At 44.2% G+C, this 12,510-nt stretch overlaps 1 protein-coding gene across 1 annotated transcript; it reads right to left on the bottom strand.

Moving 5' to 3' along the window:
- Positions 1 to 2,694: 2,694 nt before the first annotated feature.
- Positions 2,695 to 10,035, bottom strand: LOC139315562 (lymphocyte antigen 6E-like). Its single transcript, XM_070941951.1, has 3 exons — positions 9,956 to 10,035; positions 7,822 to 7,941; positions 2,695 to 2,903 (listed from the first exon to the last, which is right to left on the bottom strand). Exons 1-3 carry the CDS (start codon positions 10,005 to 10,007, stop codon positions 2,695 to 2,697), a joined length of 381 nt encoding a protein of 126 aa, XP_070798052.1. The 5' UTR covers positions 10,008 to 10,035.
- Positions 10,036 to 12,510: the final 2,475 nt, after the last annotated feature.

Genomic DNA, 12,510 nt, shown 5'->3' with positions numbered 1-12,510 from the left:
TCAAGGATAGTTAGGTTAATTTAGCTTACGATTGTTAATTGAAATACCCTGTATTTTGTTCTGGGAAGTCTGGGGGGGAGGGTGGGATGGGGGGAAGAGGTGGGGGGGGTGGGGGGAGGGAAAAAGGGTGGGGGGAATACTGGGGGAAAATTTTTTTATAAAACTTTTCAATAAAAAAATAAATAAATAAATTAGATTAAAAAAAAAGAAAGAAAAATTCTCCTTATTTCCAGGTTGAATCTCTCCTTGATCAGTTTCCATCCATTATTCCTTGTCTGGCCTTCAGGGGCTTTGGAAAACAGGTTGACCCCCTTCCTTCTCTCTGGGGCAGCCCCTCAAGTATTGGAAGACTGCTATCATGTCTCCCCTAGTCCTTCTTTTCATTAAACTAGACATACCCAGTTCCTGCAACCACTCATTGTATGTTTTAGTCTCCAGTCCCCTAATCATCTTGGTAGCTCTTCTCTGCACTCTTCCTAGAGTCTCAACATCTTTTTTACATCGTGGCAACCAAAACGATTCAGTATTCCAAGCGTGGTCTTACTAAGGCTTTCTAGAGTGGTATCAGTACCTCCCTTGATCTTGATTGTTGTCAAGTTTCGAGGTCGTCTCAAATAAATTGCATTTCAAACAAAGTCTTTGATGAAAAATTCCCATTTATTAAGCACAACATTCTAACTCCGACTCCATCGTAGCCAACACTGACTTCCTGACCCAAAACCCCCCCTTTCCTTTCCCCACTCCTCTGCACTCATTGGCCATCTTCCAAGTCACTCTACCCCTAATCTACTGCTCCAGCTCAAAGGAATTTCCCCCCTCCCATCCCATCTCCTAGGGGATATTATCTCCAGGGAAAATAAGTAGGTGAAAAGTCAAATGTCCCTTTCCAGACACCTCCGCTTCTCCTTCTTATGTCAGCACTAGAGTAAATGCAGCTTGAAGTGCTGACAATTGTATCCCTCTGTTAATGCAATTTAGGATTGCCTTGGCTTTTTTGGCTGCCACTGCACATGGTTGTCTCATTCAGACTTCTTAAAGTTGTCAAGGTTGAGAAACACTGTTTAACTCCACAGCTTGGACCAATGATATTGTTCACACATTGCCCCAGGTGGCAAACCAGCCAGCTATTTAGAATCTGAATCAGAATAGAGATGGAAGGGACCTTGGAGGTCTTCTAGTCCAGCCCCTTGCCCAAGCAATAGATCCTATACCATTTCAGACTGATGGTTGTCCAATCTCTTCTTTAACAATCCTCCAGTGATGAAGCACCCACAACTTCTGGTGGCAAGCTGTTCCACTGCTTAATTGTCCTCATTGTTAGGAAGTTTCTCCTTAATTCCAGGTTGCTTCTCTCCTTGATGAGTTTCCATCCATTGTTTCTTGTCCTGCCTGGAGGTTCTTTGGTAAATAAGTTGACTCCCTTCTTCTTTGTGGCAGCCCCTCAAATACTGGAAGACTGCTATCATGTCCCCACTAGTCCTTCTTTTCTCTAGAGTAGCCAAACCCAAATCTGCAACAGTTCTTCCTATGTTTTAGTCACCAGGCCTTTAATATAGTCTATTAAATATAATTATAGTCTAACATGGTGTGATGCAAATTCCACCCACACCATTCATTCCTGGATCCATGCATTTCGAAAACCTACACATTCTCCTTGATAAACTATAGATAACCATGGGCAAGTCAAGGCTATATCTAGATTTCATCTGAAGACTTTCCAGTGAGAACATAGTAATATAACCATATTAACTGTACAAAATGCAATTTTTCACTGTTAAAAAAATTCAGAGGTTCTTTGAATGGGAAGAGTTATCCTAGATCATTTTTGACATGAGACCCTAAATTTCATTCTTTGAATGAAAGTAGCTATGGTAGATCGTTGTTGTTGTTTTTTTATTTATATGCCGCCCTTCTCCGGAGACTCAGGGCGGCTTACAAGGTGTTAAGCAATAGCATTCATACTTTTGTATATTTTTACAAAGTCAGCTTATTGCCCCCACAAACTGGGTCCTCATTTCATCTACCTTAGAAAGGATGGAAGGCTGAGTCAACCTTGAGCCTGGCAAGATTCGAACTTTTTGACTTAAGACCCTACATTTCAGAACTTCTTTGAGTGGGAGAAGCAATTGTGGATAATTTTGGATGTGAGACCCCAAATTTCAGATTTCTTGAGTGGGAGAGGCTGAGGTAAATCATTTTTTGACTTGGGACCCTAAATTTCAGAGCTTCAGTGAGCAGGAGAAGCTGCCAGAGATCATTTTTGATGCCCTAAATTTCATAACTTCAAGTGGGAGAAGCAATGGTAGACCATCTTTGATGTGAGGTCCTAAATTTCAGAATTTCTTTGAGTGGGAGAAGCTATGGTAGATGATTTTTGACTTGAGACTCTAAATTTCAGTGCTTCTTTGTGTGGGGAAGCTATGGTAGACCATTTTGGACATGGGCATATCACAAAGTACCAGAGATAGAAAAGTAGAGCTGTCAGGCAAAGGATTTTGCTACTCAGTAAATCTTATAACATTTGCCTATTTATAAAAACACAAATTGAGGAGATGCGACTTGTTCTAAAGATGTTCTGGATAAGTGGATAAAATTTGGCTCCATCTCTTCCCCCTGCATCCCTCTCCTGGAACCCCTGTGAAGATATGAAAGCCAAGAAGCTCCTCTCTTTCTTTGGTAACTTCTTACTCTTCTTCAAGTTCCGTCATCAAAAGATCTGGTCAGGACAATGGCTGGCCATTCCCATCCCTGAGTGGCATTCCTCTCCCCAAGAGATCCCCAAATATTACACCAGGATCGTTGGCAACAAGAGGTCCCAAACGAAGCAAATCCCAACGCCATCTGAAGATCTGGGCAAAAGGCTGAGCATCTCTTGGTGATTCTCTTTTTGAAGGTCATCATGCCTGAAGGACACAAGGAAGAAACTGAGAGTGTGGTAAGTTGATATATTTTGAGTACAAATGCATCAACATGACTACAAGGATTGAAGACTGAGTTCATTGACAGCAATTCCACTCAATTTGAAGACAATAACAGAGTTAGAAGGGACCTTGTGCCAGAGAATTCATGACTGGCAGAGACATGGTAACAAGGTCAGCCGATGAATAGAGCTTAGTAACAAGGTCAGCCAATAGGAGCTGAGGCAGGAAGGAGCCTGGGCGTGGCTCTGTAGCTCTAAGTGCTGTGCTGAGAATTGAAACTGAAACTCTTCTCTCCTCTGCCTGTGTTTGCTTGTACTCTCTACCACGTTGGAAGAACCTGATTTTGGTATTGTACATCTACTTATGTGTTATATTATATATAAAGAGAAGTTAAGGAATCCTGCTGAATCAGTTACCTGTGTGTGCTTTCTGGATTTGATTGCTGCAACAAACTCAAGCAGGAAACCCTATACCATTTCAGACAAAGAGTTGTCCAATCTCTTCTTAAAAACCTCCATTGTTGAAGAATCCACAACTTCTGGAGGCAACTTCTGTCCCATTGGTTAATTGTCCTCACCGTTAGGAAGTTTCTCCTTAATTCCAAGTTGCTCCTCTCCTTGATTAGTTTCCATCCGTTGCTTCTTGTTCTTCCTTCAAGTGCTTTGGAGAATAGGTTGACCCCCCCCCTCTTCTTTGTGGCAGCCCCTCAAATATGGGAAGACTGCTATCATGTCACCCCTAGTCCTTCTTTTCATTAGGTCTTCTCATATTTGAGGGGCTGCCACAAAGAGGAGGACCAGTTGGTGATGGGTTTGGAGAACCCAACTATTCTATGAAGAACGGTGAAAATAACTGGGGGGTTTTAATTTAAAGAAGAGAAGACAGAAGTCCTCCAATACTTGAATACACCAGGGAACAGGGTGTAGATTTATTCTCCAGAGTCCCTGGCCGTAGGAGAAGGACCAGGGGTGAAATGCTCCAGTTCAGACCAGATCGCCCGATCTGGTAGCGATGGCAGAGGGTGGTTCAGAGAACCGGTAGCAAAAATCCCTGCCCCTCCCACATGCCCAGCTGAGCTGCACGATCATCAGAGGCTGTTTTTTCTTCAGCCGAAGAAATGCTTTTAAAAGTTTAAAAAAAGCCTCCGATGATTGTATGGCTCAGCTGGGATCGTCAGAGGCTTTTAAAAGTTAAAAAAAAGCCTCTGACGATCACGCAACTCAGCTGGGATTGTCAGAGGTTTTTAAAAGCTTTTTTTCTACAACCTCTTCGGCCAAAGACGTAGAAAAAATGTTTTTAAAAGTTAAAAAAGCCTCTGACGATCAGGCAACTCAGCTGGGATCGTCAGAGGCTTTTAAAAGAAAAAAAAGCCTCTGACGATCAGGCAACTCAGCTGGGATCATCAGAGGCTTTTAAAAGCATTTTTTTTTTACAACCTCTTCAGCTGACAAGAAAAAGTCAATGGGGAAGCCAGATTCACTTAACGACCGTGTTGCTCACTGAACTGCAGTGTTTCACTTAACAACTGCGGCAAGAAAGACCGTAAAACGGGGCAAAATTCACTTTAACAACTGCGTTGCTTAGCCACAGAAATTTTGGCCATAAGTCGAGGACTACCTCGTACAGGTTGAGCATCCATTCTTATCTTGGGTAGGACATAAGATCAATATGGTTCCTTCCAACTCTGTTGAACTTTGGACAACAGCTGTGTAAACATTGTGAAAAGATGCATCACAACGTCACAATTTAGCCGCATCCCTTGGAGCCAAAGGCTGCATTATCCAAACTGGTTGCACCAACGTAGATAAAGCCATAAGAACATAAGCCTGGAGCATTAATGTCTCTGCCCATCGGTGAATCTCTGCCCATCAGTGGGTCAGTTAATTAAACTTACACAAGGAATTGTCTATGATTTCTGAAATCCTCGCTGAGGCCTAAGAAAAACATGATTCTTGCAGATGATTTAGATATACATCCAGGGGTGGGCTTCAAAAATTTTAGCAAGGGGTTCTCTGCCTGGGCATGGCCATCGTGGGCGTGGCCTAGTTAGCCTCCTGCACCACAGCGGGGGGAGGGCATTTTTGCCCTCCCCAGGCTCCGGAGGCTTTTCTCGAGCCTCCAGGAGGGCAAAAACGGCCACCCCAGGCTCCGGAGGCCCTCTAGAGGTGAGAAATGGGGCCGTTTCCGGCCTTCCCGAACTTCCAGTAGTTTTTTACCCTCCCCAAACCTCCGCACACCCCCTGCACTTACCTGTATCCAAAACGGGCCACGTGGGGACTCCTGGGAGGAGCAGAGCAGGGTAGGGGCGGGGCCAGCCAGGAGTGGGATTTGGGCAGGGATGAAATTTAAAATTTGTTACTACCAGTTCTGTGGGCGTGGCTTGGTGGGGGGGGGGGTAATGTGACTGGGTGGACGTGGCCAACTTTTTTTTTTTTTAATTTTTCAAAGCATTTTTTTCTATTGCTTTGAAAAGCCTCTGCCAATCAGGCAACTCAGCTGGGATCATCACAGAGGCTTTTTAAAAAATGCCTCTCTGCCGATCAGGGAACTCAGCTGGAATCGTCAGAGACTTTTCAAAGCATTTTTTTTAACCACCTCTTCGGCCAAGAGGTTGCAGGAAAAAATGCTTTGAAAAGCCTCTGATGATCCCAGCTGAGCTGTGCAATCATCAGAGGCTTTTTTTTTTTTTACTTTTAAAAGCATTTTTTCGTCGGAAGAGGTTGTAGAAAAATTGCTTTTAAAAGTAAAAAAAAAAAAGCCTCTGATGATCGTGCAGCTCAGCTGGGCATGATGGGGGGCGGGGGTCAGGAATTTTTGCTACCGGTTCTCCGAACCACCCGCCGCCATCGCTACCCGGATCGGGCGATCCGGTCCGAACTGGGAGCATTTCACCCCTGGATTTGGGGGTTCTCCGAACTGCACAGAATCTTAGCTAGAGGTTCTCCTGAACCCCTGCGAACCCCCAACAGCCCGGCCCCTGTACACATCCTCTCTAAATTAAGCAGCCTATCATGCTCCTTTCATGCTCTCCCCCCCTTTCATGCAAGTTTTATTCCTTGGCCTCTTGAAAATTTAAATTTTTTAAATGTTTTAATTGGTTTGTGATTTTTAAATTTTTGGGCCAAATTTATATATATTCTAATTGTTCTGTAGTTTATGTTCTTAATTCTGGCTGTGCACCGCCCTGAGTCCTTAGGGAGAAGGGCGGTATATAAATTGAAAAATAAATAAATGAATAAATAAAATGTAAGATGGCAAGGACTAATATCCCTTTTACCAACAGAAGAGAATATCTGCAGCTTGGGGTTGAACTGTGCGGTCCAGTGCAGAAAAGGGCAAGAGAGAGATGATTAAGGAACTGGAGGCCAAAACATACGAAGAACGGTTCCAGGAATTGGGTATATCTAGTTGAATGAAGAGAAGGACCTGAGTGCAGGACAAGAAGCAATGGGTGGAAACTAATCAAGGAGAGAAGCAACCTAGAACTAAGGAGAAATTTCCTGACACTGAGAACAATCAAGCAGTGGAACGGAAGTTGCCTCCAGAAGTTATGGGCGCTCCCACTCTGGAGGTTTTCAAGAAGAGATTAGACAGCCACTTAAACGGTATAGGGCCGTGATGGAAAACCTATGGCACGTGTGCCCAAAGTGGCACATGAAGCCATGTCACCCGGCACGTGTGGTCTTGCCTGTTTGCCTTCTGGGTTTCTAGCATGCATGCACACAATGATCATCCGTCCTTCGTGCGCGCGACAGTGCCAAAACCCGGTGTGTGCATGCACGCAGCCATCTGATCGTCCGGTGTGCATCCGTGCTAGAACCTGGAAGTTCAGCTTTTCCGGAGTGTGGCCCCAACGAAGGCGCGCGCGTGACGTTTCTGTGCCATCACTGGTATAGGGTCTCTTGCTTGAGAGGGAGTTGGACTAGAAGACCTCCAAGGTCCCTTCCGACTCTGTTATTCTGTTATTCTATTGGTTATTTTGTTATTCTATTGGTGAACATAAGGATGGAAGGGACCTTAGAGTTTTTCCAATCTGTCTGGTATCTTCTTCTGCCTTGGATCCCTATAATCTGGGTCTCTCTCTCTCTCTCTTTCTCTCTCTCTGTCTCTCTCTCTCTCTCTTTCTCTCTCTCTCTCTTTCTCTCTTTCTCTCTCTATTTTTCTCTCTCTGTTTCTCTCTCTCTCTTTTCTCTCTGTTTCTCTTTGTATTTCTCTCTGTATGTTCTCTCCCTCCCTCCCTCCCTCCCTCTCTTTCTCTCTCTTTCTCTCCCTCCCTCTCCCTCCCCCTCTCTCTGTCTCTCTGTCTCTCTTTCTCTCTATCTCTTTCTCTTTCTCTCTCTCTATTTTTCTCTCTGTTTCTCTCTCTCTCTTTTCTCTCTTTCTCTCTCTCTCTATTTTTCTCTCTCTGTTTCTCTCTCTCTTTTCTCTCTTTCTCTCTCTATTTTTCTCTCTCTGTTTCTCTCTCTTTTCTCTCTTTGTTTCTCTCTGTGTGTTCTCTCTCCCTCCCTCCCTCCCTCTCTTTCTCTCTTTCTCTCCCTCCCTCTCCCTCCCCCTCTGTCTCTCTGTCTCTCTCTTTCTCTCTCTCTTTCTCTCTTTCTCTCTCTCTCTTTTTCTCTCTGTTTCTCTCTCTCTCTTTTCTCTCTTTCTCTATTTTTCTCTCTCTGTTTCTCTTTTCTCTCTCTGTTTCTCTCTGTGTGTTCTCTCTCCCTCTCTCCCTCTCTTTCCCTCTCTTTCTCTCCCTCCCTCCCCCTCCCCCTCCCTCTCTCTTTCTCTCTCTCTGTGTCTCTCTCTCTCTGCAGCTGCCCTGCCTTTGGGGTAGGGCAACCCTACTGATGCCAAACAACTGATGCCCAGATTATTTTCATCTCAACTGGTCAACAACCAGCTGCCTGAAGCGTACCAAATTCATATGAGGCCACAGCAGTCACGCAGAAGACTTCTTCCTCACTGCACTCTCGGAAACGGAGACACCGCAGATTGGTGGGCTGGTTCTCACACATGAAGCAGGTCAGCGGGGAAACTGCAGAAGGCAAGAAGGAAGGAGGGGAACAAGGAAAGAACATTTCAGCTCTGGAAAGCGACGTCTGGAAAATATCCTTTCCCAACATTTCCAGATGTGGTTTGACCTCTCAATCCCCAACTGAGTATAATAGCCTTATCTTGGACCTTTTCAGCTTTTGCTTGCTGGTCTAGGATCAAAATCAACAGTTTATACTGTTATTGTACTTTAAAGGAGGATCAGCAGTTAAAGATGCCGAGCTTGTCAGCTGGAAAGCTGAGAGGCTGTGTTTGAGACCCGAGTGCCATGAGACAGGCTGAGCTCCCGTTACTTGCCTCAACTCCTGCCCACCTAGCAGTTCAAAAGCATCCAAATGCGAGTAGATAAATAGGTACCAGTCCTAATAGTAGGTACCAATCCTAATAGTATACCTCCAGGATTTAATCTACCCCGACACATATGGGTGACATACAATAGAATTAGAACGACTCATGGTGTGTGTGCCGACTCCTTGTATAAATGGGGAAAGACACCTTCAGCACAATGCTATTGCGGGGGCCCCCAACAGACTATCCAACATATAGTGAGGGAATGCTCTAACAGAAGGTATCCAGGAGATTTTAGGGACTTCCTCTGCGTAACAACGACAGCTACTGACTGGATCTCCAAACTCGACATTAAACTCTGAAATGTTATTTCTGTTTTCCTCTTAGGTTTTTTTACGGCTCTTTTTTTTAATGTTTTAATTGTTTTAACCTGTAAAAATGAAGTGTTTTAATATTGTGTGTGACCAGCCATACGTTAAATAAATAAGGTACCAGTTTGGTGGGAAAGTAGCAGCCTTCTGGTCTTGTTGGCCACATGATCACAGAAATTGATTTTGACAACGTTGTCTTCTTTGGTCAAGAAACAGAGATAAGCACCACCACTAGAGTTGGACAGGACAAATCTTCACCTCTTTTACTTTACAGTTTGTGACTTCTGGTGTGGACATGGTGAGCTACATGTCCCTGTAGGAGCAAGGATGGCATTACGGCAGAGATCAGCAGCCAGAGAGTGGATCTTGGGCGCTCTCCTCTCCATAGAAAGGAGATATCACGGGATTGCCCATATGTACTCCAGACAGCTATTCCTTAAAAGTAGACTGTAAGAATCAAGCTTTTTGCAGTCAACTGGTGAGCCAAGCAGCAGATTCAGGCTAAGCTCACGGTGGTAATATTTATTTATTTATTTATTAATAAATAAAATTATTATTTATTAATTTTATTTCTAATATAGCCTCTAAGGACATAAACAGGGAAATTAATGTTTTATATAAAACCACTTTTTTTCTTTGCAATATTGTTGTTTTTTTCTGTATTATTTTTACCTTCTTTTACTTTACATCAGCTCTCATATTTTTCATCATAATACTTAATAAAGCTTTTTATCTCTGTCAAAGTTTTTGAGAATTTTAGATCCTTACATGAAGAAAGAGGGTGAACTTTGCTTTCCTATGAATGGCTTCCTCCAATTATAGGGTTTTAGCGTTTGAGAAGATTCTTGAGAGTCTTCAACTTGGACTGCAAGGAGGTCCAATCAATCGATCCTAAAAGAAACCATCCCTGACTTTTCCTTGAAAGGACAGAAACTGAAGCTCAAATCCTTTGGCCACCAAATGGGAAGAGAGGACTCCTCGGAGAAGACCCTGATGTCGGGAAAGATGGAAGGCCAAAGGAGCAGGGAGACAGCAGAGGGTTAGATAGTGTCATCAAAGCAAGGAACATGAATTTTGGGCAAACTCTGAGAAATGGTGGAAGACATGAGGTCCTGGCGTTCTAAGCTCCATCCAGTTGCAAAGAGTTGGATATGACTTAGCAACTGAACAACTGGTAGAACCGGAACCCTTGAAATGTTCTACCTCTCCCAACACATAATACTTCCAAATAGAAATAGGTCAATGGACAGCTCAAAACTAGAGTTGGGTAACTTTATCAGTGCCTGAAGCTAACTTTGGCAGTCAATTGTGTTGGTCTAGTTAGTATTGTGGGCTTACCTTCATTTTTAAGCAGAAACAGCAGACCAAGAACGACAAGGCAGGTCTTCATAGTCGGAGGTTCTCCTTCTTCCTTGACACCCTCGAGTGAACCTTGGAGGACCTAATGAAGCAGTCGACTTACTTCATCCAAAAGAACTGGAACATTTGTGAACAATGATATATATGCCTATATATATCTTGCCTTCCCCTTTGGGAGGTACAACTGAGAAGATCGATGGTTGCTCCAGAAAATAGGTGTGGTAAACCATCTCGCTAATACTTTATCCACCATCAAAAGCTCCTCCTCTTTACCTTGCCACTTCTCTACCTAGGGAAAGTCACTGGCTGGCTGAAGATCACCTGAAGATCACTGGATTTGCAAGACACTTGGATCAGAGGTGCTCACGTTCCTGCCAGCATGACTGCTACTCATGATGTAGGATCTACTGAACTGTTTATCCAGAAAGTCTGGTCCAAATGCATGGAATCCATCTGATTTACGTGTAAGTGTTGAGGACACAGAAACGATGCTCTGGTCCTCCACATTATCTCCTGTTCATCAAGGATCTTTTGAAGTAACTAAGAAGGATTACCTGGATGGATCCAGGGAACCATGAATACAGGTAGTCCTCAACTTGTAACCATTCGTTTAGTAACAATCCATTCCTTGGAATTTACCATCAAGAATGGTGACTCTTTACAGCAGGGGTGTCAAACTCGAGGCCCAGGAGCCGGATCTGGCCCACGGGGTGCTTAGATCTGGCCTGCAGGGCCACCCTAGAAACAGCAAAGGATCGGTCCATGTTGCCTCTGCCAGCAAAAATGGAGCTCGGGAGGGTCGCCTCCATTTTTTCCGGCAGAGGGTTGAAGGACGGAGCTCGGGAACCTATTTTTGCCGGCAGAACACTCAGGCTACCACAGGTGCCCCCCGACACGAGAGATGTCGAGCTGGCCACCCCCCCTGCCCACATCCACCCTGCCCCCCCCAGGTCAAACACAACCCTGATGCGGCCCTCAATGAAGGCCCTCAATTGAGGAGCCTGGTGGCGCAGTGGACTAAGTGCTGTTAAAGTAGCACTTAGTTGCCAGCTGCCTGCAATTACTGCAAGTTCAAATCTCACCAGGCTCAAGGTTGACTCAGCCTTCCATCCTTCCGAGGTAGGTAAAATGAGGACCCGGATTGTGGGGGCAATAAGATGACTTTGTATAAAAAAGAACACCGCTTGGGGGGGGGGCGAAAGCCCTACTAAGCAGGTATATACAAAATTATGAAGGCTATTGCTTAAAAGCATTGTAAGTCGCCCTGGGTCTCCGGAGAAGAGCGGCATATAAATGGAACCAATAAATAAATAAATAAATAAATAAATGAAACCAAGTTTGACACCCCTGCTTTAGAGGCATGGACGGTTGCTTTTAAAAAAAGAATCGTACAACTCCAGAAAGAGTGTTTGACATCTGATTTGCCTCAGTGGCTACATGATGATTGTCGACTTTTGGAATCAAAAGAGGTATGTGTGTGTGTGTTTTTCACCACTACAGCATCTCTATGGTCACCTAATCAAAATTCAGGTGCTTTCTTGAAATTCTGGGAGTTGAAGTCCACAAGTCTTTAAGGAGCCATTGTTCCCCACCTCTGCTCTAGAGTCAGCCGGACAAAATCTCTCCCCAAAATTGTAGAGATTCTCAGTCATCCAGGTCATGGTTGTCCCAAGTCCCTTTTAGCTATACAATCCAGGCATACAGTCAGGTCCAGAAATATTGGGACATTGACACAATTCTAACATCTTTGGCTCTATACACCACCACAATGGAGTTGGAATGAAACAAACACAATGTGCGTTAACTTCAGACTGTCAGCTTTAATTTGAGGGTATGTACATCCAACTCAGGTGAACGGTGTAGGACTTACAGCAGTTTGCATATGTGCTTCCCACTTGTTAAGGGACCAAAAGTAATGGGACAGAATAATAATCATAAATCAAACTTTCCCTTCTTAATACTTGGTTGCAAATCCTTTGCAGTCAATCACAGCCTGAAGTCTGGAATGCATAGACATCACCAGACGCTGGGTTTCATCCCTGGTGATGCTCTGCCAGGCCTCTACTGCAACTGTCTTCAGTTCCTGCTTGTTCTTGGGGCATTTTCCCTTCAGTTTTGTCTTCAGCAAGTGAAATGCATGCTCAATGGGATTCAGGTCAGGTGATTGACTTGGCCATTGCATAACATTCCACTTCTGTCCCTTCAAAAACTCTTTGGTTGCTTTTGCAGTATGCTTTGGGTCATTGTCCATCTGCACTGTGAAGCGCCATTCAATGAGTTCTGCAGCATTTGGCTGAATGTGAGCAGATAATATTGCCCAAAACACTTCCGAATTCATCCTGCTGCTTTTGTCAGCAGTCACATCATCAATAAATACAAGAGAACCAGTTCCATTGGCAGCCATACATGCCCACGCCATGACACTACCACCATCATGCTTCACTGATGAAGTGGTATGCTTAGGATCATGAGCAATTCCTTTCCTTCTCCATACTCTTCTCTTCCCATCACTCTGGTACAAGTTGATCTTGGTC

The sequence above is a fragment of the Pituophis catenifer genome, unplaced genomic scaffold, assembly GCF_029215685.1.
Source record: "Pituophis catenifer annectens isolate HBS135680 unplaced genomic scaffold, rPitCat1.0.hap2 SCAF_3, whole genome shotgun sequence".
In the NCBI taxonomy this organism is placed as follows: Eukaryota; Metazoa; Chordata; class Lepidosauria; order Squamata; family Colubridae; genus Pituophis; species Pituophis catenifer.
Note: the sequence above shows the minus strand (reverse complement) of the source record. Positions and strands in the feature narration are given on the sequence as shown.